Source organism: Eptesicus fuscus, chromosome 20 (assembly GCF_027574615.1).
Source record: "Eptesicus fuscus isolate TK198812 chromosome 20, DD_ASM_mEF_20220401, whole genome shotgun sequence".
Lineage (NCBI taxonomy): Eukaryota > Metazoa > Chordata > Mammalia > Chiroptera > Vespertilionidae > Eptesicus > Eptesicus fuscus.
In genome coordinates this window covers 25,588,571-25,612,971 of record NC_072492.1, presented here as the reverse complement: position 1 = coordinate 25,612,971, position 24,401 = coordinate 25,588,571, and the positions used below count along the sequence as shown (strand labels likewise).

Sequence of the window (24,401 nt, the reverse complement as noted above, 5' to 3'; positions counted from 1 at the left end):
TGCCTGGCTGGTAAAGTTCCCTAAGGATCTAGTTTGATGGGTTTAATCCTCTTCCTGCCCCTCTGCTCCTCTGGAAGGATGATAAGAGTGGATGCCTTAACAGACCATATTTTTGTTTTCAACAGACTTGGCCTTCCTCCCTCAAAAGACAGTGGGCCAGAGGCCAGGGTCAACAGTCTAACCTTCATGTCCATAATGGAGGAGGGAGACAGGAGTGTGGGACTCAGCCTGGTGCAGACAGCCTGAGATGGTCAGATTCTCCATACTTCTCTGACTGGCTATGATCATGTAACCATTTTAGATGCCCGTGGAATGAGGAATGCATCCTGATTCAGATAGTGTAGTACCAATGTCTTCCTGGCATTGTTGAATTTGGAGACTCACTCTCTAGAAACCTCACTCTGTGTACTTCTGACCTATATCAGTATGTTCCATGCTTTGGAAATAATGTTGTTTTAAAGCAAGAAATAGGTGGAAACATTTTCATTCTGGCTTTCGGTGAGGAAGAAGATGTAATTACTTCCCTTAGGCCTCTTCACTGTTGATTTGTGTGGAAGGAAGGAAGCTAAAAACCACAGGACCTTAAAATGGGGCATCTGGTCATCTCTGCACCTCCGTGAGGAAGCCCTATTTCTCTGCATGTTGAGAAATCTCTATGACCCTACATTTCCCTTCTTACAGCTCCCTGCTTCCTTGCTTGATTTCCTCTTAGAGTGAATCTCAGGTAGGTGTGAGGATAACCTGCTCTGTTTGTTTTTCCTCAGGTGGAAGTGGAGAAGAATGGGTTGAGGGCTTCAGTGGCCCATTTTTACTCCAGCTGTGCACATTTCAAGGAGGTATTTCTTACTCAGGTAGTCTCAGTTTTGGGGGGTTAATTTTTCTCTCTAGTGTCAGATCCTTCCTTCCTACTTCCTCTACTCTAGTACTTGTCTTACACATAGAAGAACTGATTTCATATAACCTCTTGGTAAATAACCAACTATTGAGCTCCTCCCAAATGATCTACTTTCCCCAGCTTAACGGCCATAGAGCTCCCTCTTGACTTCAGGATCAAATCTAAACGTCTAATTGCCATAAGGAAAGTTTCTTGCAATCTAGGATTTGAATTTATCTTCAGTCTTTCATTTTGCACCACCCTCCATCCCCCACTTCCACTCACATTGACCCTAGACTTTGGTCAGGCTGTACTTATATAAGTCCTTTTGTACTTATATGCTTTTAAACATGCTTTTTCCTTGTCCTCAAATCCCCTTCTCTAAGTACCTCCGGGTCAGCTTCATCTGATACTTGAATGTCTTCTCAGTGAAATCTTCACTGACACCTACCTCTTCCCCTCCAAGCACAATTAGTTTCTTTCTCTTTTGTGCTCCTAGGGCACTGGTTTCCAAATGTATCAGGACACTTATCCTGCTTTATTGTAATTATGTGTTTACTTGACTGCCTTGGTATTAAATTGATTTCTTTGAGGGCAAGAACCAGGCCTCCTATTAATTTTTATTTCCTCAAAACCTGGAACATTATAGCTTCTCAATTAATGATTATTGACTGAACAACAACAAAAAATGCACTGATCTGAAGAGGGCAGACCTTTCCTCCAAAGTCTCTTCTTTCCCTCTCACTGTGCTCTTGATTTTCCTGTTTTAAAAGATGTATTCCAGGTCTGTGATCCTTACTGGCAGTCTTCAGGAAAGAGTCACCATTACTTTGTAGCTTACTCTTGACACTTGTAGCTCCCTGACCATCTCTTTATACCTTTCAAGGAGGGGTTACATCTTGTTAGTACTTGACAGATGCCCTCTCATTGGCTGGAGAGTGAAGAGAGTGAGGTGTCTCACAGGCTGCCTTTTCAAACCAAGTTGTTAAAAAAAAAAATCTCTTTTCCCTTCTTTCTGAAATGTGACTTGGAAGATAGGGAGAGGGACTGAAGAATTTCTTTAAAAGAAGCACTATATCAGTTTCATCTAAATTCTAAAACACTAGGGTGTCCACAGTTTTCTCTTGTGTCTTCTTGTGGTAGGAGTCTTGGATCAGTGGGTGGTCTCAGAGTGCCCACACCACCCGTGCCACTCACCACAGTGACCTATGAGGACATTTCATCTACAACGCTGCACTTTCCTGCCCTAGTGGTTTCTATCCAGAGCCTTTAATGTTACTTTAACAAATTTTACTTTAACATAGTCTTTTGTGGTTTAGCAATGATACATTTGGTAGCCATCACTGAGGAGGGGAAGATAGACGGGAAGCTTCTAATTCTTTTCTAATGTGAATCACATGCATTTTACAGACAAAATGGTATAAGGGTAAATAATGCATTATCTGGGCCACGTTACTAATTTGTTAGTAATTTACAAAGTAAGACTCATTTTCTGTGGTGGTGTCTCTGTCTTTTCTCAATATAAGATAGTGACAGACTATAAAATGCAGTTGGCACCAACACAGGAAGCCAGATTGGAGTATAGTAGTGGAAAGTACTCAAGCTTAGGTATCAGACAGAACTGTGTTTGAATCATTGTTCTGCCGCTCACTACGTGCATGAACATGGGCATGTAACCTCTGGGAGCCTCCGTTTTCTCATATCTAAGTCAGGGATAATAATGCCTCCCTAGGATTAAGTAATATAATATACATAAAGTGCCCAGCACAACATGTGACACATATAAGATATGAAATAAATGTTTATTCACATCCCTATCCCATCCTTCCAGGAAGAATGAGACATTGGGTAGAGTATTAGAACAGGATTGAGATGAGAATGTTCTCCCTAAAGATCTCTAACTCAATATAAATTCTAATCATTCTGGGTCATACAGCCTAGTTTGGAGGCTAAGGAATCAGCAAAATTACCTCCTGGGGTCACTTTTAGTTCCATGATTCTTTGCCAAGATGTCAGAAAGAACTTGGGCACAAGATGACCCTCTAACGATTCCTGGTAGTAAATGAGTTGACAGTTGAAATTTAGGAATGGTATTCTAAATCATGAAAAATGGGCATCAGGAATGAGGGTGGAGGCTGTGCCATTTCTTGTAAGCCTGTGGCCTGGATTCCATTAGGCTCAATGCCTGGATATCCCACAGGCACCTCAAAACTCATCATTTGTCAAACTGAACTCATCATCTCTCTCCTCCCCCAAACCTGTTCCTCCCCTCATAATTCCTATTTTGGTAGATGGCAACATTATCCATCTCAGCACCCTATTCAGACTCTATGGCTCCCCCATCTTGCTCTTCAACCACATTAAATCAATCACAAAGTCCTATTGATTTTAACTCCTAAAATCCTCTTGCCTCTGCTTTCCTCTCTACACCCCTATTGTTGGCAACCTTGGTTTGGGTTCTTATCATTGTCCACATGGACAACTCTACTCTCTTAACTGTCTCATTGCCTCTAGTCTCAGCTTTTTGTGTGTGTGTTTTGGTTCTCTTGCAATCCATCCTTCACAGAACTGCTAAAAAACAATAAAATTATATTATTCCTTTTCTTAAATCTTTTAAGGACTTCCCATTGCCTATTGGATAAAGTCTTAACATCTTTAGGATGGCATAAGTAGCTCTTGGTGATTTGGACCTTTTTAATTTTTAGTTTCATCTCCTGTCACTCTTCAGATGCCTTAAGCATCTGTCACAATGAGCTACTAAGAATATACTTAGTTGGGCTCCATTTCCCCAGGTTTCCAAGCCTTTGTGCATGCTGTTCCTTCTGCTTAAAGTGATTTTCTTTTTCTGCTCTGCCTTTTCTTTAATTTTTCTGGATATTTGTTTATCTTTCAAGGCCTAGTTCATATGTTATCTTTGTAAGAAAGGATTAGGTGTCTTTCCTCTGAAATTCAACAGCCTATCTCTTACAACAGTGCTTTCGTTGTATTGCGACTGTTGGTATAGATGTCTGTAGCCTCTATTGTACTCTAGGCTTCTGATAGGCAGATTGTGTCCTGCTAATGTCCTTACGTCCAGCCCCAGTATAGGACTTGGCATAGTGGAAACTCAGTAAATATTTATTGAATGAAGGATGTAGCCAAGCACTGAAGTATGAAATACATACTGGGCTTCAAATAAAAAAAAAAAAACACAAAAATCCCAGTTTTCCAGTTTTTTAATCTTTTTAGTCCAATCAGTATGAATCATAGACCCAAGGAAATCAATAAAAATTAGCTTTCCTAATCATAGGGCTGCTGTCAATGTTGACTGCTCACAGGGTCAAGGCAGGGCAGCCTCCTTAGTGCACGCTAGGCAAATTCTCAAGAGGCCACATCCCTGGACAGAGTTTCTAAGGGCTCATGATACTCCTTTTCCTTTTGTTTCTGGAACAGTGTAAATAGTGACCTTTGTCAGCCCCCAGCACATGCTTTATTACTGCAGAGGAGTGCTATCCTGCTTTTATCCAAAGGATAGGGGAGTGTCAGCCCTCAGGCTGTGGAGGGGGAGTAGGTCTGAACTATACCTCTTTGCCTCAGCTCAGCCCTGCTCACAGAGATCTCACAACATCCTCCTGTGTAACAGTCTCTTTCCCCACAATTAGCTCTGTGGAGAAACACTTTATGGGTCTGCCCCAGCCTAGTCTTTACTCCAGGATGCAGAGGGCTAAGCTCTTTATCGTTTTGTCCTTGCTAGATCTATTTAGTGCTGGAATAGGCCCAGATGCAGTTTTCCATAGCTGGTTAGCAAGTTATTTATGATTCACTAAGGCCACTGGCAGAAACATGGTCAGTCTGCCAAATCTCAAATACTTCCATTGGGGCAGGGATGGCTTACACTAGTCAAACTGAGATATAGTGTAATGCTTTATTCTATTATAATTTACATATGTCCATAATTTGCACCTTTTCAAGCTTTGTTTGAGTTTCCCTTGTTGTCAATACAGTTTTATAAGTTCCGGTTGAATTTCCAACAACCTTCTCTTTCTCAGAGATGCTTAGTGTATGTGTTGACCTTTTACTTTGTACCTTTCTAGGGAAGAAAGGAGTCCATACTTCTAAGAAAAAAGTAAAAATTGCTTAGCATTTTTCTTAGAAGGGCTTAGGCCCACTATAGCAAGTTCTTAGAAGTTGCTATAGAAGATGTTATTAATGCTTAGTGGGCTGTGATAATCTATCTCTGGGGAAGCTCTGATTACTTGGGGATAAGATTCTTACTAAGGCCCAGCAATATTTTAAAAATTGTTGCTGGTGGTGCTGAAGTACAGTAAGCATTGTCCTAGGGTGCATTAATTTCCTGTTACTGCCAACATTTCCTCCTGATCCCTAGAAAAGACTAATAGATTAGTGTATGCCAATGGAACCAAGCCCAACCAAGTGGTCTTTCCTGGAAGCTTACATGGTGTTCATTAATCAGCTGGATCACCAATGATATGATAACAAAGGAGGACCAGGAGGGTAAGAAGGTATGTTTTAATATAGGAAAAAACATATTAAAATTAGGAACTATTGAGACCCAGGCTTTGATTGGTGGCCCGGTTTTCATAGGTGAAGAATAGTATTTGATGGTCTTACATTGCTTTAGTATTAAGAGAAGTAAGGCAGGTCAAAGAGATAAGCACTGTTGGATTCTGTTACTGTGCTAACCAATTCCCTAGTTCTGCAAATTCCTAAAATGTCTTTCCCTCTGTGTTCTAGGCAGCACTACTTCAAGTGTGGTGCATGGACTGGCAGCATCAGTGTCAGCTGAGAGCTTGTTAGAAATGTACATTGTCCAGTCCTTTTCCCAGACCTTCCAACTCAGCATCTCTGGAGGGGGGCTTCAGGAATCTGTTTTATTAGCAGGCTCTCCAAGTGATTCTCATGCACATTAAAGTTTGAAAAGCATTGTTCTAGGGCAGTGGTCAGCAAACACATTAGTCAACAGAGCCAAATATCAACAGTACAACAATTGAAATTTCTTTTGAGAGCCAAATTTTTTAAACTTAAACTTCTTCTAACAACACTTCTTCAAAATACTCGCCCAGGCCGTGGTATTTTGTGGAAGAGCCACACTCAAGGGGCCAAAGAGCCGCATGTGGCTTGTGAGCTGCGGTTTGCCGACCACTGTTCTAGGGTATCATATCCTAAAGTGTTTTCTGTGGGTTTTTAGTAAGTGCCATGCCAAAAATGGTCCCAGTCATTGTCAAATGAATTTGGAAAATGCTGGGTTAAACACAGTTAAGCTTTTTAATTTTATTTGTGTGGGTGTGTATGTGTGTGTGGGGGGGACTACCAGATTTTGCAGAGCTTTTTAATATGTTACTCTACTGCTCACAATTCTCCATTGGATTCCCAGCACACTTAAAGTAAAATCTAAAATTATCATCATGGCCTGTGATGTACTGCATGGTCTGGCCCCTATTGACTCTAATCTCATTTTCTATCTCTGTTGCTTTTGTTCACTACACTCCGCCTACAATGATCTTCTAGCTCAGTGGTTGGCAAACCGCGGCTCTTTGGCCCCTTGAGTGTGGCTTGGCGTTAGAACCACTTCTTCAAAATAGACTCGCCCAGGCCAAAAACCGACTTCTGCGCATGGGCCACGAAGTTTCCATTGCACTGTACGTGCGTGCCCACACGTGGTATTTTGTGGAAGAGCCACACTCAAGGGGCCAAAGAGCCGCATGTGGCTCACGAGCCGCAGTTTGCCAACCACTGTCCTAGCCGGACACACTCTTACTTTAAGGCCTTTGCACTTGCTGTTCTCATTGCATGAAAATCTCAGATCTCTGTTCAAATGTATCTTTTGCAAAGACGCCTTCCCAGGTCATCCTGTATAAAATTGTATCTCCTGTCACTTCACTCCAGTCCCATACTCTGATTTATTTTTCTTTATAGCCCTCACTACTGTCTGACATTTACAATATTATTTTTTTGTTGATTGATTTACTATTTGTATACTACACGAGAATGAACACTCCATGAAGAGTTTGTTCAGTGCTGATTCTTCAGTACCTACAATAGTGCTTGGCACATAGAAAGTTACTTAAGTATTTATTAATGAACAAATGAATGGAGAGAGTGAACCATAAAATAGAAACAATAGTGGGACAAAGTGTGGCTGCTCAATAGCAGTGCATGCGCCTCCCAGAAAACAGAATAGAGAGGAAACTTGAAGGGATTGGTCATCCAGTGTTTTGGGAATCATATACCATTATGATTGATACCAAATCATTGAGTGTTCCCACCAAAGCCATTGAGGCATGGGGAAATGAATTTCATGTATTTTTCCCTGTAATTATGGAACAATAATGATCATTCCACACAGAATGGACTCCTGGTTATCTCTCTGATGAAGTATTTTCCTTAGTTCATTTCCCTGTTAATTATCAATTATCTATCCCTGGGAAATCATTCACTTTCATGGCTTTAGATGTTATCAATAGATATTGGTCAATTTCTGTGTTTAGTACCCAACTTCCTCTTCTGTGTTGCTACTGCCAGATACTCAGATACTGAGCTGAAAACATCACTTTTTTTTCTTCTCTGACTTCCATACTTCCTGTAATGGCAGCAATAATCTTATAGTCTTTGAGGCTAAAAACCATGGGGATACTCTAGAAGTCTCTAGAGTTCACCTTTTCTCATTCAAATAGTTGCCCAATCTTACTGATTATTCCCAGTGTTATATCCTATATAATAAAAGCGTAGTATGCAAATTGCCCCCTGATCAGGAATTCTTCTGGGAGTTTGACCAGGGGGTGGGGCCGGCTGGGGGAAAGGAGGGAGGCCTCGGCCGGCAGCCGGCAGCTGCTAGGGACCCTACCAGTGCACGAATTTCATGCACTGAGCCTCTAGTATCCTATATAATAAAAGACTAATATGCAAGTTGACTGAGCAGCAGAATGACTGGTAGCTATGACGTGCACTTACCACCAGGGGACAGACGCTCAATGCAGGAGCTGCCCCCGGGTGGTCAGTGCGCTCCCACAGCGGGGAGTGCCGCTCAGCTGGAAGCTGGGCTCACAGCTGGTGAGCGCAGCGGTGGTGGTGGGAGCCTCTCCCGCCTCTGTGGCAGTCGAATATCCCCCGAGGGATCCCAGGCCGGGAGGGATGGAGGCCAGGCTGAGGAACGCCGCCCGCCCCCCCCAACCGCTGAGTGCACGAATTTTGTGCACCGGCCTCTAGTATATATTTGGTTTTGTTTGTATCCTAACACTGGACTTTTATAGTAACATCTGAACTATTCCCTCTCAACCCAGCTTTCAATCCATCTTAAACAGATTTTTCAGCCTGACTCTTAAGATACTGCCCAGTATGGCCATAACATCTATATAGCTTTATGGCCATGATTTCCTCACTATTTTTCTGATCTAGCCAGACTAGACCACTTGATCTTTTCCTCACTCTTTTTGAGTTCTTATATTCTCATGTATTTGCTCATTCTGCTCCACCTAATAAAGTTTTTTTTCTTATTTTAATATCACTTAATGCTGGTGATTTTGGCACATTTTACCTCATTCAATAATAATTTGTATTCTTATTTTACTCCTACCACTGAATTAAAAGCCCAGTGAGGGCAGAGCTTTTGTCTTACTAATCTCTGCATCTCCACATTAGGCTCCAGTATATATACTTAGTGACTTGCATTGAAATACCTTGATCCAAATTATATTTCATAACAGCAATACAGTTATATCATGGACTAATGTTCTTTGGGTGGGAATTCATTAAATAGTTATATTTACATCCAGGTCTCTTGGGAGTGACATGGCCAATCATTTGACACAGAAAGGTACAGAAAGGTTAAGTAATTGTCACTGCCATACTGCAGACAACCCAGGACTCTCAAGCCCCAGTTTGCAAGTCTGATTCAGCCTTTTCCTAATAACTTTTTCTCCGCTGGAAAAATAACAATTGCTGTTCATCAGCTTTTGAGCCTTTGAACTACTTGGCGCAAGGGAAACTGAGAGGTTTAATTCATTCATTCTCAAAGGATAAATTCAGATTCAGATGCCCAAGTCTTAGAATGAGACATCAGGCAGTTGCCTGGTCTGCTTCTAAATCTGGTGGCTCGGGAGCAATCCAAAAAGAGTCTGCCTCCATTCTACCCACTAGTCACTCACTTTTCCATAAATCCTACAATTTATTTGAACCCACAAAACTCTTGCTAATTGCCTCTTATTGGCCTGTTACAAGATGCAGCATAGGGAAGAGACAAAGCCTCCCTATTCACATTCTCAGTGGGCAGCAGGGGTCTCTGCAAAAATAAGGAAACCGGGGCCCAAGCTGTTCATTTCTGAAAGTCAGGACAAGATTTTACACTATTCAGAATCTCACATTATGATTACAGTATTGCCTCTTGGGAGACCCTGTCAGTTTATCAAATGGTCTATTAGAATTTTAGAGTGTATTTAATATTAGAGTCTGTTTAATAAATCAGCACTATTTAAAGTTACAGACTTTTTTTCTTCAAAGTGATATACACTCAACATTTTAATTTCAGTATTTTTTCCCAGTTGGAAAGAGGGAGGAAGGGAAGGAGAGAGAGAGAGAGTGAGAAGAAGAAGAGGAGGAGGAGGAGGAGGGGGGGGGGGGGGGGGAGGGGGAGGGGGAGAGAGAAGTGCTTTTCATGAAAACATCAGTTCTTGTATTTATGTTTTAAGAAAGCAAAGGGGAGGCAAGAACTGCAGCCTGATAACTGAACTTTCTGTTTAGAATTCCCTCCTCTCCATTGGGCCTTAGCTGGGTTTCAATAATTATTGCTCAGGCACATAGTCTTAGAGCTTTGCTTTCTCTCAGACTTGTACACAGTTCTAGGAAGGGTTGTTGCCAAAGCCATCATGTGATTTATTGACCCTCCACTGGGACAAGGGGGAACAGATATAACTTTGTGATTTTATTATAAGGAGGTTGGGTTAATATTTCTAGGTGAAACAAGCTACTATACCAAGTTCAAACATCTGAAGAGGGAGGTTAAGAAACCCTGAGTGTGGGGTGTAAGGATTATTCTGTCCTGGGGCTGTACAGACGTCGTCTGAGGCAGGGAGCAGGAGAAGAAAGGACACATTGTGACCCATTTCCAACACCTCCTGTGTGTAGAGGCGGAAGTTCCTTGCCTGCAGAGGGACACGCGCGGAGGAAAAATAGGAGAGTTACAACATGGCACTTACATAAACAACACCAAACTGGCATAAAACATCTAACAAAATTACACGACTTCAAGCTTGGAATTTTTATACAACATAAATATTAGGGTTCAGCCCATTTAATAATGCTATATAAAATCAAGATTTAAGGCAGTAATGTTCCACATAAACTCTGAAAACAACATTTATGCTTCTTATAAAAGTAGAAAATGATTGCATTCTGTGGGCTTTTCAAAATGATGAATATAATTACATGAAGCAACAAAAATGGATTGAATTAAAAATCCACTAGTTTCAATTTAAGTTGGTTAAGGGGGAAAAATGTAGTTTCTGGCCAAGGACTGAGGAAATTTTACAAGAATCCAAAAAAAAAAAAATGTTGTATGCACTCTTAGGCAGTTAAGCAGCCTTCTCCCAACATGTATATGTAGCCCAACAGTCACCAATGAAATATGAGCTGCTTCAAACCTGCTAAGCCTAAGAAACCCTTTAATAGTATCTACTGTCACAAGTAGACCTGGTAGTTTTTTTTTTCTCCTCCTGAGTACACGGCCACCCCTGGAATAATTCATTTGCTCCCATAGAGTCTTTATGGCATCTTGTGTAATTTATTCTTTGTCAATGTTGGCTGTTAGGACTAGCCTTGCAGTATTAACTTAGAATCGGAGTAATAACCCAATGGAAGAACACTCTTGGAGTCTGTACTCTATCCCCTGCCTCTATGGGTCAGAGGCCAATACATGGTTGTCTCTCTGTTATTTAAAAAGAGACAGTTACTGCTGTAATAGTCTTCCTGTTTACAGGGAAAACTTGGTTCTGTGTGTGTGTGTGTGTGTGTGTGTGTGTGTGTGTTGGGTGGGAGTAGAAGGTGAAGGTAGGCCAAAAAATAAATAAATAAAAGAATAAATAATTCAATGCTACATCATGTTAACTTATTGGACAGAGCTAATTAAACTTTTACTGTTCTCTTCTATGCCAACAGCTTTTATTGAAATTGCTTGTTAGCAGAGGTTAAAATTAAAGACAATAATTTTGACAGTAAATTCTCTGTGGAAAGTTAACACAGCATAACCTTGGCCATTGCTATAAATTGTACTACCAATGGTCTTCTTAGATAAATCACTTGTACATCTAACTGTAGACTTACTTATTTATGTATTTATTTTCTTTGCTTCATGCTATCCTGAAGTTGAAACTTGGTGCCTTTCAAGGTGGGCTAGCCAATGATTTTTCCTTGCTTGACCAGACCATGTAAAGTGGGGTCTAGGAACCTTGGAAGAAGTCAACACAGAGAAGCTAGAGAAAAGGGGCAGAAGTGTAGTCTGTGTCTATGTTTTGACATTAAATTCAAAGTGCTTATATGTGCAAAGTGGTCTTAAAATCAATGAAAAAATGAAATATATATATTCCTCTGTGTTTTATGCCACAGTGCAGTTTCCATTCACCACAAAAGGAAGATAGAATGGTAAAGACTAGTACCTGGTGTAGAGGTATATTGATCTGCTTAAGGAGAGCTTTCACTGCCATCTGGAGCTCGTAGAAGAACAATTGCATGGGGCAGTCAGAAGTATGATCCACACTTTCCATAGATTCAGAGCCAGAAAGCTTTTGGACCCATTCCCACTCCTCTCTGTATGTTGAGTCAAGTTAAAATTAGAAATATAACAAAAGTTCAGAACACAGCTCAGAACATTTTTAGTGTGTATGTCCAGAACCTGGGTAACCAATTTTTGGTGGTTAAAACTTAATGCAATTTATGCTATTTGAACTTTTAGCCACCCTAATGGAGATTAAAATGAGCTTTTTCTAATTTCAGCTTAGTTCACCTACCATACCACCTCTACCTCAGGGCAGCAGGTCTAATTTGTATCAGTTTTTTATTTTTACTTTTTGAGATTGGAGCTTTTAGATATTTTGCCTTTATTTTCCTTCCCCTGAAGAGCCTGTGTAAATTCTAAGACCCTGCATCTTGCCACAGGTTAATTCAGCAATTGAGTAACCACAGGACTCTGGTCCAACTCAGGCAACAAATCACGTGGCACATTTCAAACCTGGCCTGTGGTAATCACGCGGACTATTTTGGTTTCTTTCCCCTTCCAAAAGCTGGAGGAGAATCACAAACAGGAACACCAGACAATTCTAATAAAAGGAACCAGGGGACACACATCACTGCTTCTATCCCCCTTTCAAATAGTCATATGTGTCTTTATTCTGTATGCTCTAGAATCCTTCCTACTGAACTTTCCCAAATGTCATGCAGAAGGGAAGGGAAAGAATGGTGTGGGAGGAAAGCACATCTGGTTTATCCCCCAAAGGCTCCTCTTCAAAAGGAGCTTGAAAAGATCAAGGTAAATGCCTCTTGGGTAACATTGTTTCCACAGGTATTTTAGTACAAGTCTCTAAACATATTCAGTTGGCTGGGTTTCTTCTTCTAACTCTTCAGGGAATAGTAATATGCTCTCAGGAGCAGGCTAGAGAGGAAAGGAAAGCCCTCCTCTCTGGGGATGGAAAGAGAGGAGGTGCTAACATATGTTCCCACTCCCATGAAAACCCTCTGAGGGTTCTCCCCAGTGGATTATACCAGCCTGGCCTCCAATCTGTGGGTCAGAAAATGAAATTGATTGTGACATAAGCTTTTCATCAGAAAACACTCTTTTAACCAGCTACACTCTTAGAAAAGTTTCTGTTTTTAAGATATCTGTTTCCTTTCAATTCCCACACTGGAAAAGACTATGGAAAATTTACCCTTTGTCCCAATAAAAGAAAAAACTCAAAATTAAATCCCACTTCAGTCTGGGCATACTGTTGGCTTCATAAATAATTGAAATCTCTGAGAACCTGCTTGGGAACTGTTTCTTTCTCTCATCGCGGATATTGAAAACTAACTGAGGGGGTCTGACTAGCACAAGTATACACAAAACCTGAAGGAGAACATTGTTAAAATAGCATCTGTAATCAAATTAGAAAATAAATTACTGGTAGGAATACCATGAAATATCTAGTGGTTAATCAGTTTAATTGCTAAGGATGAGGGAGGTGGAACTGGCAGAGTGAAGGATACTGGAATCTCTTGTAAAAATGAAACTTGGAGTCTTGGAAAGGGGAAAGTAGATGGTATAATCACTAAAAGATAGAGTCTAAACCTTTAAGACACAAATCAAGAAAATGGATGAAAGTATTTGTTGCTGAGTCAACCTACAAATGAACATTAATAACCTCTTGGGAAGGACTGAGATCACTAATGCTGATTGTAGAAGTGACCACCAGATGGCAGACTTAAAGTCTAGGTGTAGTTGATAAGTGAAAGAAGAGAATATGGCAGCTGGTGAGTTCTTTGAAGAGACCATCATCATCATCATCTTCATTGTGCTCAACTAGTATTTAATAAACATTGTGAGACACTATAGTTAATCAACTTGCCAAAATTTTAAACGACCAAATTAGAGTCACCTTTGGTTAAATAAATCCATAGGTATAATTAGAGTTTGGGTATCTAAATTGTACTCTGAAGCCTGAAAAACTCTGGAGAGCTATTTTTCTTATTTATTCTTTCCTTTCCCTTTAAACAATTTTTTTTTTCATGTCAAGCACAATTCAGTAGACTTTCAGAGACCTGCTAGAGGCTAGTTGTAAAGCTGAGCCAGATTACCAAGATCGGGCAACCTTCCCAAAACTAACAGGGCAGTTCACCCTGATGCCAAACCATAGAGGAATTTCCAGAAGCTCAGGCCTTGTTACTTCTTTTCTGCCCTAGAGAATCATAAAGAGTATAGAAAAAGTACAGAGTCCCCAGGCCAGAGGGTTAGGGATGGGGAGACTGATGGTGGAGGGGCAGCTCTTTAAGATTAAGGGGAAAGCAATGCTTTATTAGAACCCATTTCCATAGTCATATTAAAAAATAATGACTTATTATGTTGTGAAGAAAAGATATTGGAAATAGCAATGTTGAAAGGAAAGGACACCTACTCATTAACCAGTTGTGCAGCAGTGGGTGTACCATTAATAATATAGAGAGAAAAGTGAAAGGATCGTGCCCCCTTTAGATGGGCTCACCTCTTTCACCAACACCACCAGCCCTCCTTATCCTGATGCTAATATGCAGCTCGGTCTCTGCCCCTGAGTGCTGACTCCTGAGGACATCTCACCATAGAAACTGTACTGGGAAGTTCAACACTTCCTTTTCCTTCTGACACATCACACCATCACTCAAGCCATTATTTCACCAGGAGGAAATCCAAACTCCTCATAACTTACTTGGAAATGTTATGGTTTTCACGGATCTTCACATGGCAGAGAATGTTGGGCAACTTTTGGGTAACAAGAACTTTGATCTGATCCACAGAGCTACACAGCTTTAGATAACCCAGATATAATCCAGGAGAGAGACGTTGATGACTCCTTTTGTGATAGGAGAGAATATCCTGTAGGGTGAAAAAAAACCAAGCAGAAACAAAAAACTGCTTGAAAGGCGATCTCAAAACCTTTTTCTTTCTTAGGTGCAACATGTCATGAATTAAAGGTGCTGTAGTTAAGAAATTAGGCGAAACACCTCAGATATCACCATGAAGGTTGGGGACAGACCATCTTACCTTCAGGAGACTTGTCCTACAAGTCAGGTAATCAGTTATTAATATATTCTGCATGCTTATTTTCCTCAGATTTCTGAACCGGGGGAGGTGTGTGGGCTGTGATTAGCAATGTACTGGTGGTAGTGGAGGCAGGTACTAAAGAAAACTAGAATTTATAATCTCTGTCCTTGGAGGGCTTATTGTATAGCTGGGGGAAAACAGAATTACAAGTGTAAATGCTGATAAAGCAGTACAGGAAGCCTCATTATTTCAGGGTAATTGGTATCAGGAAAAGTCTATTTTAAATGACACCACTTAAAATAGTATGAAGATTTTATAGTAAGTAGAAGAAAAGATTTAATTGATTATCTTGAAAAATGAAACAATGTAATACAATAGATTTATTTATCTTGTTAAAATTGAAGTTGTAGTTATGTATTCTGAAAATGAAGAGAGAATCAAGTATTGGTTCTTTTTTTGGCATAACTTTTTTAGACTAAATTGTATGATAGCTGAAATGCTTTTTCTTACATTTGACTTTCACAGCGAAGAGAATAGTTTTTTCAAGAGTTTGTGAAAGTTTCATATTTCGCTCCCCCCCCCCGGCATTGAAAATATTTGCTGTTTATGTCATTCTCTTATAAAATACTTGTTCCTTTTATGTTCTTCAATTGTTAACTGGTCTATTGCTGAATTGTAACAGGCTTTGCATGTGATTTGGTTAGTTTTCCACATCATCTTCATCAGCTTCACAAAATTCTGTACCTATACAAGATTTAAAAATTTACCTTATAATAGATTTGCATTGTATTGTCACATCACAATATTCCACAGGCAGCAGAGACGGAATGAAGTTGTTGGTTTGACAGGAAGTGCCAGCCTGTTTTAGCACAGAGGGATGTTTGAGTCGAGTATTGTTTTATATGTTGTAAGTTCTCTAGTGAACTATTTAGGGTGTGACTTTAGCTTCCCTATATGACTGAAATAACTGAGATAACGAATAATTGGAAATACAGTTTCACTCTCCCCCATTTCAGTAGGTATGACTTTTTAAACATTTGGGCAGCGTGGGAGTTAAACAGAATTAAGAGTGATGAGTCAGGTAACTGATTATAAAGATTCCTATAGGCCAGAGTTTAGCCTGATTTTCAAAATGAGTAAAAAAAAGAAAGAATCATCGCTACCACTAAATGTAAGGCAGGTGAAAAAGAAAAGGAAAACAAACGTTATACTTGCATAAAATTCTATATGGAACAGAGAGGTATTGAAGTCTCCCTTGGCCACCATACTCAGAAGGGGTAATCTTTCCTCTGTAAAATTAACGATTTGCAACACCTAATATGTGCTATTGTGTATCGTCTCCTTTGTCCCATCCTCTAGCAGCATACTGAATTCCAGGCTCTACAGGAGACATTGGGGTTTCAGGTAACTTGCTGTGATCACTACTTTTGAAGAGATGAATACACAATTATCACAATATACTGAAATCAATTTTATAATAGAGACAGTGTTGGCATACAGAGGAAGGAGTACTTAGCTTATATTTTTCTTCTTTTATGCTCTTTTTTAAAAACTAGACTATGAAATTAATGGTGTTGCTGTGTTTTTTATTGCTTTGTGTCCTTGGTACCCAGTGCTAATTCTATATGTAATAGGTACTCAACATGTGGAAATCAGGACAGTTCCGTAAAACAGAACAGAGAATAGCAGAAGAAGAACAAAATAAGAATGGCCACAGTTGGGGTCATAAATGGTCACATAATTAGCAAGTATAGAAAAGGAAAAAACTAAGTAATTTTTAAGATATTTGGTGAAAAAAGAGACTAGAAAGAAATTTGGTTTCATTTGATCAAGAAGGAAGGCATTCTTATTAATATCAGGAGTTCCATACAGTTTAATGTCTTTTATCCTGTTTCAGAACAGATCACAGGTGAGTAGTTGACTAGAGGAGCTTCAGTCAAGGTGAAGTTTTAAGAAATGAATAGGTAATCAGAGAAATAAATGGTTAATGAGAGGAGGAAGAATGGAAGTGTTCAGATGAATAGAAATTGATGATATGCACCCAAGGGGGGTTACTTGCTGAACAAGCAGATGTGGTCACAAACTCACAGGTCATTATTTTTGAGAAGTGATGGACAACTAGGAAGTCCCTAAAGACTAGAAAAGGGCAAATATGCCTATCTTTGAAACAGGAAGGGGAGAAGCACAGGATGACCCTAGTAATTAAAGACTGCCAACTTATTGATCTTTGGGAGAAATGAAAAAGAACCATCAAACAGTCAATTTGCAGCCAGTCAGGAAATCCTGAGACACTAGATCAGGGAGAAGTCTCCAGTGGAATCTGTTTCACTAGATAATCTGTGCAAAGTAAAGTCTTTACCATATTACTTTAATAAGCTAAATATCTGAGATGAAGATTTGTGAATGATGGAAATGGTGTGGGAATAGTAGACATATTGAGTGATGGGCCAATAAAGACTGGCCCTAAGGGCCACTCTTTTCAGCTTATTTATTGACATTCTAGATAAAGAAATAAAAAATGTGTATCAAATTTGTGGGTCCCAAGTTTAGTGTGGTTTTGATTTTCTGGAAAATAGTAATAAAGCTCTGAATGACCCTATGCATTGGAAAAATAAGCTTATCATAATTAGGGTTTAAACTTAATAAGAAAATGTGCTTGTAAAGACCCAAACCCCAGTACAAATACAGGATGGGTATGAGTATAAGAGAAAAAACATGTGGGGGTCAGACTGACCACAGATAGAATGTGAGCTGGGAACATACTGTGGTTATATAAAAACCAACACCATTCTGGGATGGAGTAATTTACTCTTTCATTCATTTTTTTTTTTCTTTCAAAAAAGACTGTTACTGAGCATCTACTATGTGTTTTCCTATCTTTACATAGTCATTTTATCCTTCATTAGTCAGAATGTTTTGGGCCTGAGAAATGCATAGGAAGAGAAAGAAGCTATCCCATTCACATAATCTGAGGTACACTAGAAAGACCCCCTAAACCAAATCAAATGCCTTTGGATTTACACATTGCCTCATTTGACCACTAAACCACATTTCTAGCCTCTGCTTCCACTACAGCGCTTTTTCATCCCTTATCTCCAGCCATGATGGATCCCTTTTTCATTCCCCATGCATGCCCTAATCTCTTTTATGATTTTTTTGTTGTTGGTTCATGAATTCACTCATTCTACCAACTTTTATTGAGCACTTACTACACATAAGGCATTGTGTAAGGGTGTTAATGACATCAAGATGAATAAGACGTGATCCTTTCATGGAACTACTTGTAAGCAAGTTTTTCTAACCCAAGTGATAAAGGCCATGAGAAAAATGTGTAAGAGTCCTTGTGGACCCAAGGGAGGGTGAGATTGACTTTTCTAGCTTCTGCCTCATTTCTTTTACCATGCTCTGTATTTAATTCTATTTAACTCCTTCCTTTCTCTCTCCTATCTTTCCTCTCCTCCACCTTTTTCATTCCCCTTCTCCCTCCATCTTTCCCTCCCCCATCTCTTTCTCTCTCTTTTTTTCTCCACCTGGTGAACTTAACTTACCCTTCATGGCTCAGCCAACTGTCACCTCTTCTACAACGCCTTCCCTGATATTTCCAGGTAGAATTAATAGCTGCTTTGTCTGTGTTTCCATAGTACGCTGTTTGTGCTGCTATCAGGCTCTCGTTTAATTCTGCCTTGTATTACCTTGATTTGTTTACAAGTCTGTCTGTCTCCCCTGACTGAACTCCTTGAGACCAGGGACCTTGACTTATTCATTTGTTTTTTCTATAGCACCTAGAAGAGTTCCTGGCACCTACTTGGTGCTGAAAAAATGTTTATTAAATATGAAGTGAGGGGCCAAGAGGGAGTGGGGTCTGGGGCAGGGCCTCTGGGAGAGAATATGCTGTGCTGGTGCAGTAACTAAGAAGAGTTATATATCCAGCTGCTCTTCATTGATCAGATAGCCTAAGAGCTTGTTAGAAGAATGATATATAGTTACTTTTCCAGTAACCACAAGGTTTTTGTTTAGTTGGATAGGGCCGTGGTCGGCAAACTGCGGCTCGCGAGCTACATGCGGCTTTTTGGTCCCTTGAGTATGGCTCTTCCACAAAATACCACAGCCTGGGCAAGTCTATTTTGAAGAAGTGGCATTAGAAGAAGTTTAAGTTTAAAAAATTTGGCTCTCAAAAGAAACTTCAATCGTTGTACTGTTGATATTTGGCTCTGTTGACTAATGAGTTTGCCGACCACTGGGATAGGGGATGGAAGCAGAATTGTCCAGGGATAGCAGAACTCATAAAATGGTGGCTGGTGGTCTTTGTGGGCCAGCCCATGATCATTGGACTACAAAGAATTTAAAATTTCTGAATTATTTTTCTAACTTTTAAAAATAAAGAGATTTTTATTGAAAACTCTGAACTTTTAGCTTTTCTTTAAAAATTGGAAAATATTTCAGCATTGGGACCACTTTCCTCCACTGTAGTTAGCTGAAGCTGAATAAGGCTGTTCTTTAAATGATCTCAAGATTACTGTAATCTCTGTTACTTGTATATTATTTTTTTATTGTGATATAATTCACATACCATAAAATTCAACATTCTAATGTGTGAAATTCAGTGGTGTTATCTATATTCACAAGTTTGTGCAGCTATCACCACTATATAATTTCAGACTATTTTCATCACTTAAAAACACACACAGTAACTTTGCTGTCATTCTAATCCTGTCACTCCTTCACTTGTCCCTGGAACCACGGATATATTTTATATGAATTTTCTGATTCTGGACATCTCATGTAAATGGAATCATGCAGTATGTGGCATTTCATGTTGGCTTTTTCACTTAGCGTAATGCTTTTAGGCGTCATTCCTGTCATAGCATGGGTCAGTACTTCATTAATTTTTATGGCTGAGTAATATTCCATTCTATGGATATGCCATTTTTGTTTACTCATTCATTAGTTGTTGGGCATTTGGCTACTGTGAATAATTCTGTTGTAGACATCAGTGAACAAGTTTATGTGTGAAGTCAGCTGTTTCTTATATCCAGTCCGCCTGGCTCATTTCCACTAGTTTCCCGATTCCAGTAGTTTTTGATCCCCATGTTAGAGTCTGCTTGAAAATGAGCTAGAAAAAAAGCAAAAAAAAGCAGACAAGATAGTAGGTCCTGGGCATCTCAGGTGTAAGAAGATATTGAGTCCCTGGAGTTAACAAAGAATGCCTAAGAGAAGGAAATCAGAGGTGGGAGATAGAAGACAAGTTTCGTTGTAGCTTTTCTAGGATCAAATTTTTAAAAAAGGATCCAGAGAAAGGGAGGGTGAGGGTGTGTAAAGCAGCATGGAAGCATGGGAACACCAGCCTAGGAGTCAGAAGACGTCAGTCTTAGTCCCTTCTATGCTGCTTTTTGGCTGATATGACTCTGGCCAATTATTTTTCTGAAATCCATAGCTTGATTTATGAATTGGTCACAATAAAATTACCCACTCAACCTCATTGGGTTTTTGTGATGATTAAATGATATCATAGATGTGACAAAGTGTTATAAACTTGAAAGTATAGAGATTAACATTCAGAGAAAACTTCACCCGTGAGGCTTTCAGTTATTGAAGTGCTCCTGAAAACCATGGTCAGAGTAACTCAACACCTGAGAGGGGCCTCCCTATTGGAAATGCTCTCATTTTCAGTTTGTTCAGAGGGACACTAGCTTGTCTGTAATGACTCTCTTCCTTTCCAGGCAAGTATGGGAAGGATTTCTCTCTCTCTTCCAAATATATGAGAGAGGCCTGTTATAAAGTCTGGGACTTGAGAAGGTTGGGCATTTGAGAGGGGTGGACCTGAAGTTTCCCTGGGGCACAAGGGATTAGCAGATTAGTTATGGGCCCAGATTTTGTTAAAGCCCGTATCTGTTTTTGAAATTCCCACTGTGGATCAGTCAGCCTCTACACAACTTTTCCTTAGTTCTTATGAAAAGGTAGAGGAAGGGAGAAAATGCTCGAGGGATGATTGAGCCAGTGCTTGGGGTCCCCTGGAACAATAGGGATGAGGAGATGGACTAGGTGTGCCCTAAGGAGAGCCTAGCATTACTTGGATTTTTTTGAGTAGATAAATAATAAAAATCACTAACATTTATTGAGCAGTCACTTTGTGCTACCCTTCTGATGTTTCATATGTTAACTCATTTACTTGTCATTAGAACTCTATGAAGTAGGTTGTTGTTGTTGTGTGTTTTTTTTTGCCCAGAGGAGGAACTACAAGAGGTGAGAAATAAGTAACTTGCCCTAGTCATCTATATATATAAAGAGCCAGGGTCCATCACGTCCAAAAACGACCAAAGGCTCGACGGAACACCAGAAGTCAGTCCTGCAGTCAGTGCTGGGTTGCTGTGGCGACCCAGCACTGACTGCCACTGGTGCGGGCATGGTGACCCAGCACTGACTGCCGAGGGGGCTATGTGTCAGGCCTGGAGAGAGGCCTGAAGAGAGAGACAGGGTCTGATCCACAGCCTCCGCGGCAGTCAGTGCTGGGTTGCTGCGCCCACACTGGCGGCAGTCAGTGCTGGCCACCGAACACTGACTGCAGCCAGTGCAGGCGCGGTGACCCAGCACTGACTGCTGAGGGGGCTGTGGATCGGGCCCAGAGAGAGGCCTGAGAAGAGAGGCAGAGTCTGATCCACAGCCTTTGTGGCAGCTGTTGATCAGCCATTGCCTCTCTCTTTCTCACCCTGCTTCGCCAGCAGCTGGGCCACTGTTTCTCTCTGGGCCTCTGCGGGGGCTGCTAATCAGCCCTGCCTCTATGATCAGGCCCGGAGATGCTGACTGGCACAGAAACCAACCAATCAGAACCTAATTTGGGTGAATTGTGAGGAGCCAATGGCTGCCTAGGAGGCGGAGCTTTTGACGCTGACTGGCATAGAAACCAGCCAATCAGAACCAAATCTGGGTGAACTGTGAGGAGCCAATAGCTGCCTAGGAGGTGGAGCTTTTTAAGCTGATTGGCATAGAAACTGACCAATCAGAACCTACTCTGGGTGAACTGTGAAGGCAGAACCTAAGGTTGGGGCTGAGGAGGGGATTTAAGGGCAACAGCTGTTTGGTGTAAGGTGTAAGAAAGCAATTCAATTTTTTTGCCAAAACTGGTTTGGCTCAGTGGATAGAGCGTCAGCCTGCAGACTCAAGGGTCACAGGTTCGATTCCGGTCAAGGGCATGTACCTTGGTTGCGGGCACATCCCCAGTAGGGGGTGTGCAAGAGGCAGCTGATCGATGTTTCTCTCTCATCGATGTTTCTACTCTCTATCCCTCTCTCTTCCTCTCTGTAAAAAATCAATAAAATATATTTAAAAAAAAAGAAAGCAATTCAATTTTTTAATGACAGGTTTGTCAGTATAGTGCATATGGCTGGCTATCAGTCCAGATACAGGGATTATGTGTTTTTGTCTGCTAAGAGCATCTCATCCTGCTGAAAAAGGCTCCCCCCAATTTAAGCAATCCTATCCTATATAATTTATCTATACTAATAAAAGGGTAATATGCTAATTAGACCGGGTCAACTGGCCAACCTTCAGATGCCTGACTTCCTTCCGTACAAAGCCATGGTGGTGGGGGCTGAGGCAGAGGCAGTTGGGGGTGAGATCAGGCCTGCAGGGAGGGCAGTTGGGGGCGAAATCAGGCTGGCAGAGGAGGGCAGTTAGGTGCGATCAGGCAGGCAGTCAGAGGCAGTTAGGGATGATCAGGCAGGCAGGCAGGCAGAGAGGTTAGGGGAAATCAGGCAGGCAGGGGGACAAGGTAGGGGTGATCAGGCAGGCAGGCAGAGGGGTTAGGGGTGATCAGGCAGGCAGGCAGGTGAGTGGTTAGGAGCCAGTAGTCCCGGATTGCGAGAGGGATGTCTTACTGCCGGTACAGGGATCAGGCCTAAACCAGCAGTCGGACATCCCCAAGGGGTCCCAGATTGGAGAGGGTGCAGGCCGGGCTGAGTAATGCCCCCTCCGTGCACGAATTTTGTGCACTGGGCCTCTAGTCTATATAATAAAAGCCTAAGTGACCTTTATAGCAAAACGACCAGTCACTATGATGCGCACTGACCACCAGGGGGCAGACGCTCAATGCAGGAGCTGCCCCCTGGTGGTTAGTGTGCTCCCACAGGGGTGCGCCGCTCAGCCAGAAGCCAGGCTCACGGCTGGCGAGTGCAGCGGTGGTGGCGGGAGCCTCTTCCGCCTCCACAGCAGCACTAAGGAGCAGCAAACAGGTGGGCGGTAAGGAGTGAAGGGTCACAGACTGCGAGAGGGATGTCTGACTGCCAGCAGACGGACATCCCCCAAGGGGTCCCAGACTGCGAGAGGGCGCAGGCCGGGCTGAAGGACCCCCCCCCCCCCCGCCCCAGTGCATGAATTTCATGCACAGGGCCTCTAGTATAACTAGGAAAGGAGTAAGGAATCATACCCAGTCAACCTGATTCCAAAATTGTGTCTTTGAATGTCATGAGATGTAGCAGAAAGAAGCCTGGGCTTCTAATCAGAAGGCCTGGTGGTCATCAGTCTACTGACCCTGAAAAAAGACAGTGATTTGTGGCCCAGAATTGTGGGAATTACCTAGTCAGTTTTGGGCAACCACCACAACCTATCTCTACTTTCATGTTGAGTTGGTGGGGCCACCTCCTGACATATTTAATCTTAAATCTGGGAGTGATTGAATACCAGCCCTAGTAGTTTTATCCCCCATTTCCTCTCCAGTGTAAGACCTATTTGGGAAGGGGGTGAAAGAGAAAAATAGAGGAGGAGAAAGGTAGTGGGGGTGGGCGGGAATGACATCAAGCAGGAATGTGCCAGTCAGCGGGGGTAAATTTTCCACTTGGATCTGGGTGGAAACCTGATCTTGCCTCTATTTTTGGTCTCCTTCTCTAACAACCTTTCGCCAGATTGGAATTTTTCTGCACCTGTAACACATTTTTAATGTAATAAGTCTAGGAGAAACCAGGTATTATATCACGCTGGGGCCTGTGCTGTGTTTCTAGGAGGGAAGGTAGCCCAGAGCCCAGTTTATCCCTATAGGGGATTAGTGTATTAGTCACCCTGTAAAAGCTCAATTTATTATGATTTTTAAAATGTTTCTTTTAGCACTTGCTTATAAAAGGTGAAGAGGGGAGCCACGAATGTGTCTGTGTTCCCTGCCTCCACCTTTTCACACACACCCACCCTCTATCAATTTCATATGAACTCAGATTCCATAAAATCAAATCCAGGGGCTTTGACCAATTAGCTTACCTTTGCTCCTTTGGACTTTGTCCATGTTTGGGCTGGTGCAACTAATGGGAAGGTGAACTTACTCTAGTAGCCACCCCTCAGTGGGGAATGGAAATAAGTGGTCTTAGCTGTTTAGGGTGATCATAGGGGGCTACTGGGCCAAGGCTTGGATTTGGCTTGTTATGTGGGATTGAGCCCTTTATTTAGCCATTACTACAGATTGGCTTTCTTGTGAATATATGTCATGGGTTGCAATAGGGCTCAAGGTGGATGTTTCTGCCAGCTTTGCCACCTAACTGGACAGTTCTATAGAAGTCGTCCCCGTCACTAGATATTTAAATAAAGCAAGCAAGCAAGAAAAAGACAGCTTGAAACCCATATTCACATAAGAACATGTGAGGCAGTTTGTTGGCATAGAGAGAGCGTTGGACTTGAGCAGATGTGGGAGCGTATCCTGGTTCTGCCATCAAGGTTAAGAGTTCGATCTAAGCTGCTTGAATTTGAATTTTGGTGGTATTCAGTTCTCAGGCAAGTCTCTCATCTTTCATT

The 24,401-nt window shown here is 41.4% G+C and overlaps 1 protein-coding gene and 1 long non-coding RNA gene across 2 annotated transcripts in view; one reads left to right on the top strand and one right to left on the bottom strand.

Moving 5' to 3' along the window:
* The window catches only part of ANKFN1 (ankyrin repeat and fibronectin type III domain containing 1), a 221,931-nt gene that overhangs the window by 16,715 nt on the left and 180,815 nt on the right, over positions 1-24,401 (bottom strand). Inside the window, exons 14-16 of the mRNA XM_054709322.1 lie at positions 14,296-14,462; positions 11,521-11,671; positions 9,843-10,011 (exon numbers count right to left, since the gene is read on the bottom strand). Of these exons, the coding sequence (XP_054565297.1) occupies positions 9,843-10,011; positions 11,521-11,671; positions 14,296-14,462 (487 nt within the window). The remainder of the gene's footprint in view (positions 1-9,842; positions 10,012-11,520; positions 11,672-14,295; positions 14,463-24,401) is intronic.
* The window catches only part of LOC129147384 (uncharacterized), a 125,643-nt gene that overhangs the window by 15,679 nt on the left and 85,563 nt on the right, over positions 1-24,401 (top strand). Inside the window, exon 2 of the long non-coding RNA XR_008554756.1 lies at positions 14,538-14,657. This is a non-coding gene — a long non-coding RNA (uncharacterized LOC129147384). The remainder of the gene's footprint in view (positions 1-14,537; positions 14,658-24,401) is intronic.